This window comes from Gavialis gangeticus, unplaced genomic scaffold, assembly GCF_001723915.1.
Source record: "Gavialis gangeticus isolate Ggan-Ray unplaced genomic scaffold, GavGan_comp1, whole genome shotgun sequence".
Classification (NCBI taxonomy): Eukaryota; Metazoa; Chordata; order Crocodylia; family Gavialidae; genus Gavialis; species Gavialis gangeticus.
In genome coordinates, this window is record NW_017729018.1 from 11,425,507 (window position 1) to 11,430,192 (window position 4,686).

Here is a 4,686-nt window from a genome sequence, read left to right on the forward strand (position 1 = left end):
GGGGTTGTGAGGAAGGGCTCTCATTCTTTGCATTCCCAGCTAAAGGGTTTTCAGGCCATGCTCCAGCCCAGTAGAGAGGCTCAGGGTTGGCATATTTTAGTGCAGGTAAGAGCGCAATAATAGAAGTGTCCTTCCTAAAGACAATGGAGAGGCCTGCTCCCAGCTCCTCAAATGTCTGAGCCACCAGATCGCCTACCTTTTCCCCCATAAAAATTAAAGATTAACGCCAGGGTGTCTGCAAGACGGCGCTTGTGCAGGATGCTGACTTGCTGCTGACCTAGGAGTCAAAGTCCCCAGGTGTGAGATTGGGGGTCACCGCATGGGCACAGGTTGCTGCTGAAGCCTCTTCTCCAGAATCCTGGTTGTCCTGCCTGATTCTGCTTGTGTTTCTTGCCTCGTTTCAGGCTGGCAGAAGCCCTTCTGCACTTTCCAGCCCCTCACTAAAATGCAGCCACTTCTGGGGTGGAACCTAGCAGCCACCTAATAGCTCGCAGCAGCAGCAGACAAATGCATCCTGCTTGCGGCTTGTTTGAAAACAAGTGTGATGATGCTGAAGGGCTCGTGGATGGGATGCAACAGGCCACGCAGGAGTCACTGTGCTGGTTATATCATTCTTGAGCGGCTTCCTTAGCTGTTCTTATAAAACGGTTAGCAAAAGGGAGCAGGTTTGGGAGTAAAAGCAAATCCATGGGGACAGGGGAGGGGAAAAGGATCTCACATGAGCAGAGCCTAATCAACCCAGCTGGAATTTGGCCAGGACACCAATCTGCCAGGAGTGCAGAGACCTGCCAATACAGATGGGATCAAAGTGCAGTGGGGGCCTGAGCTCTCCCAGAATGAGCTTTTAACCCTGTGCTACTTCTGCAGACTTTGCCGAGGGTGTTTGCTGTGGAACAGCCCATGCCACATGCAGGTTGTGTCTGTCCAGGCTGGTGTGCAGAGCCCCGGAGATGCGACATTGCCTCATCATCCTCATGACTCCTCTGGCAATTGCTCGAAGGCAAGCGCTGAATAGAAACCTGCTGCTATCTGCCACGGGCAGCATGCTCGCGTGGGTTTCCCAATAGCAGCCAGCAATGAAAGCGGTGCAGACTGGCAGGCTGCTGGAGGCAGAAGGGCGCCGTTACAGCTGGCTGCTCATGTTTTAAAGCCTCTTGCAGCAGGGCAGTCTAGACTGTACTCCTAATGGTTATTGTGTGCACTTGGGGACTATCCGTTCTGCTCCCAAGCCCTCTCTTGAATAAGCTGGCTGTGTTTTCGCCTTGGCACTATTTGAGGAGGCCTCTAATGTTCGCCTTGGGCAGCTGTTACCATCATCCAGCAAAAGAAGCTTGAAAGTGGTTCCATTAGGTGGAATCTGCTGGCAGAGCTGGTCTCAGATGCAGGGTCTGGCTGGGCTCTCACTGACGGGTGTTCCTACTTTGCTCATCAAGCACTGAAGTAGCATAACTTTGCTGGGGGGGATTGGGGCAGCAACTCTTAAGTGCTGCTTTTTTGGGGGTGCAAAAATAGCTGCTGCCACAGCAGTGGCTGATCGTGCTGCTGTGCTGGCACCAGGGCAGCCAGCACCATTGCACGGCTGCCCAGGGCACAGAGCTGCGCAGCTATGCCTCTGAAGCATGGACTGGATCCTAGATGGCACCAAGCACAAAAGCAGCAGCAGCAAGCATGTGTTGGATGCTATTTAGTGCACTGCAGAGGCTGGCCAGGCATGGGGGATAGGAGATGTTAACCATTCGCAAGTCCGGCCACGGGACTCTGAACGCACATTGTTTTCCTCTTGTGCACAAACCGACTAAGATGCACTTTGCCCGTGCTAATCACTCCGGACACTCTTGGCCAGGGTGTCATGGTGAGGAGTGTCCTACCTGGGAAGCCTTCCTGCAGCTGCTGCTGCTGGGTGCTAGCTAAGGCACTCGATGAAAAGCAAGCATGCATTATCCTATGTAGGAGGCTGGTTAACTCAGCCCCTGTATAAGTATGTGCAGCTCCCCTGTTAAACCAGTCAAGGCACGCAGGCTAAAGGAATGCAGCTGCTGCTGTCCTTGACAAATGAGACTAATTAGCTGCATATAAGAAAGAAAGGGAGGAAGAGATTCTTTCTCTCTGGGAAAAAGACTCTACGAACAGCTGCAGGTTCAAGATTCAGCAGGGCTGTTTTGGCTTCTCTGGGCATTTGGAGGATGATGGTGCTAGAGGAGCACGGGAGACGGTCAATTAGCACGCAGAGGGTGGGGAAGATTTACCCTGTTCTCATATAATTGATATTGCTATGTGGAAGCCATGGCACTGAAATGAAATGACCTTGCTCAAAGTCAGATGGAAAGCAACAGAGCCAAGAACACAGCCTAGGAAGCCCCAGTACCTTTGCTCGAAGCACTCATCGCTGGGGGCCCTGGGCAGCAGCCCCTTTCATGAGCATGGCCCCCGACCTGTTGAGAGCCCCGCACTTTGTTGCAGAGCTGATTTTATTTCTAACCGTGCCTCAGTTTGCCCGTCTGTACAATAGGATGATTACGCCTCAAAAGCATCACGGAAGGGCTGGAAGAAGTGAGAGGGAGGAAAGTTTCCTGCTCCATTGACTGCCTGATCCTGCCTGGAGCATGTACTGTTGCATGGGTCCTGCCAGCACCCTACCTAGACTCCTGGCAGCCCTGGGCCAACTTTTAGTGTTGGCCCCCACCTTTGCCAGAGATGATTATTATTATTTTCACCATTTTTGGGCCCCCTTTCTGTCTGCGGCCGCCTGGTTGGCCCATGCCTGTGTCTGGCCCTGCATCCTGCAGTGACGGTGCCTTCTGCTTATCCCTGAGGATGACGCAGTCCCAGGTGTGAGCGAGACCCGTCCGTGACAGCTCCTCGCACTCCCAGCAGCTGCATTGGGGCTGGCGATTGCCCTCTGTGCTGCTGCCATTGCACAGAGCGCCTCACCCCTGTTGCCCCTGCTAGGCCGCGGAGCTAGTGCGCCGTCCCGGCCTGCGGGCAACTGGATATCGGGGCAAACTGGGGCTGCTGGGCCAATGTTTCCATGGGGCGGCTCTGCTGCAAGCCAAGCCGATGGCAAAAATGCCCTTCCCTGTTGCTCGTGGGCTGGGGGCAGGGCAGAGCAGTGCTCCCTGCAGATGCTAGTGTTTTGGGGCTGGGGGTCAGGCGTCACACAAGGGCCTGTACTGCACTAGACTAGACTAGTGCAGTGCAGAGCAGTGTTGTCTCGTCTAGTTCTCTGCACTGCACCAGACGACTGCTCTACACCACACTGCAGTACGCTCCCTTAGTCTGGTGCAGTTCCGTGTAGACTGCACTGCACTGCCGCTCCCCCGCTACCCTCCCAGGCCCACTGACCCCAGCCCCACGTGACACAGGCACCGCCCAGGTCACTCAGGTTACGTGCTCCGGCGGCCCTTGTCCCCTCCCGCTTCCCATCCTTGCGCCCCAGAACTCGCCTGCTGATTGGCTGGCCGGGGGGGGCGGAGCCCTGGGACGAGCTGGGTCCAGTAGAACTGGCCGGGACAAGTTAGTGCTGGAGGCGGCGGCCATGAGGGTGGGAGGCTGGGCGGCGGCCATGCTGGGGCTGGTGCTCGTGCTGCTCTGTGGGGCCCGCGGCGGCCTCGGCGCAGGTACGGCTGGGACCGGGGCGCGGTGGGGATGCATGGGACTTGGGGGGGGTCCTGGCTGCTGCTGATCCCGGCCCGGGCCGCGGTATATCGGGGGCTTGTCCCCCCTCCCTCACCAACGGTGCCTCATGATGGGGTGGGGGGGCGAGTCGTGCTCCCCCCGGCCTTGTCTCCTCCCCCGGTCCTGCAGCACCGCCGGGGGAAGCCTGGGATGCGGCCCTGCGGCCCCATGGCCATTTTTGCCCCTCCCCATTTGCACAGCGGGGTGGAGGGGGGGAGCAGCTTTGATCCAGTGTCCCCCCAAGCCGTGGGGGAGTCGCGATGGGCGATCCCTCGATTCCAGAACAAGCTCCCGGGGGGTCTCGAGGCGGCTTTGCAGTCTGGTCTCGGAGCCGCCTGTGCAGAGTTTCCTGGCCCCCCTCCCAATCCCCCCTGTTTGTTTCCAGTGCCTTGCAGCACCATTGGAGCCAGTGGGCAGCCAGCTCTCCATGTCCCACAGTTGCCTTGCCCGGGGGGGTGGGTAAAGAATAGCAGGGACCCCCACCCCACTGGACTAACAAGGTCCTACCTTCTCCCAGTATCTTGGGTCCCTAATGAACTCTCTCTCCCCCTCCCTCCTACCCCATGCATAAAGGAAAGCCATTAAGTCGAATTACCTAGCCCGGGCTCTTCGAATCGAGGTCATCCCATGACCCTAATACAGAGCGTTACTGACCAGGGCTTGTCTGGTGTCAAGATCTTGTTGCTGAGAGAGGCTTTGGCAGCTGGATTGGACCCTTTCTTGTCCTGGGAAAGCAGAAAGCTTTGGTTTATTTAGTGGCCAAACTGATCACAGACACAGAACAATATATAATATATATGTGTACCCCCCCCCCCCCAATATGTATGTATATAATATATTTTCACCGGTATTGGGAACTTATTCTCTTCGGGGCGCTGTGGCAGCGGCGGTGCTGTGATGACTAGTGTCTCTGGTCAGTTTATTCCCTCCTGTGGGTGTCACCTTTGGTTCCAGTTCCTTTCCCTATTCCAGTTTTTTGGGTGCCAATCTTAATTTATGAACCTGACCTTT

General features: G+C 56.2%; 1 protein-coding gene across 1 annotated transcript in view; it reads left to right on the forward strand.

Moving 5' to 3' along the window:
• Window positions 1-3,510: 3,510 nt before the first annotated feature.
• The window catches only part of BSG (basigin (Ok blood group)), a 25,974-nt gene continuing 24,798 nt past the window's right edge, over window positions 3,511-4,686 (forward strand). The window contains exon 1 of the mRNA XM_019513506.1: window positions 3,511-3,617. Within this exon, the coding sequence (XP_019369051.1) occupies window positions 3,536-3,617 (82 nt within the window). The 5' untranslated portion in view covers window positions 3,511-3,535. The remainder of the gene's footprint in view (window positions 3,618-4,686) is intronic.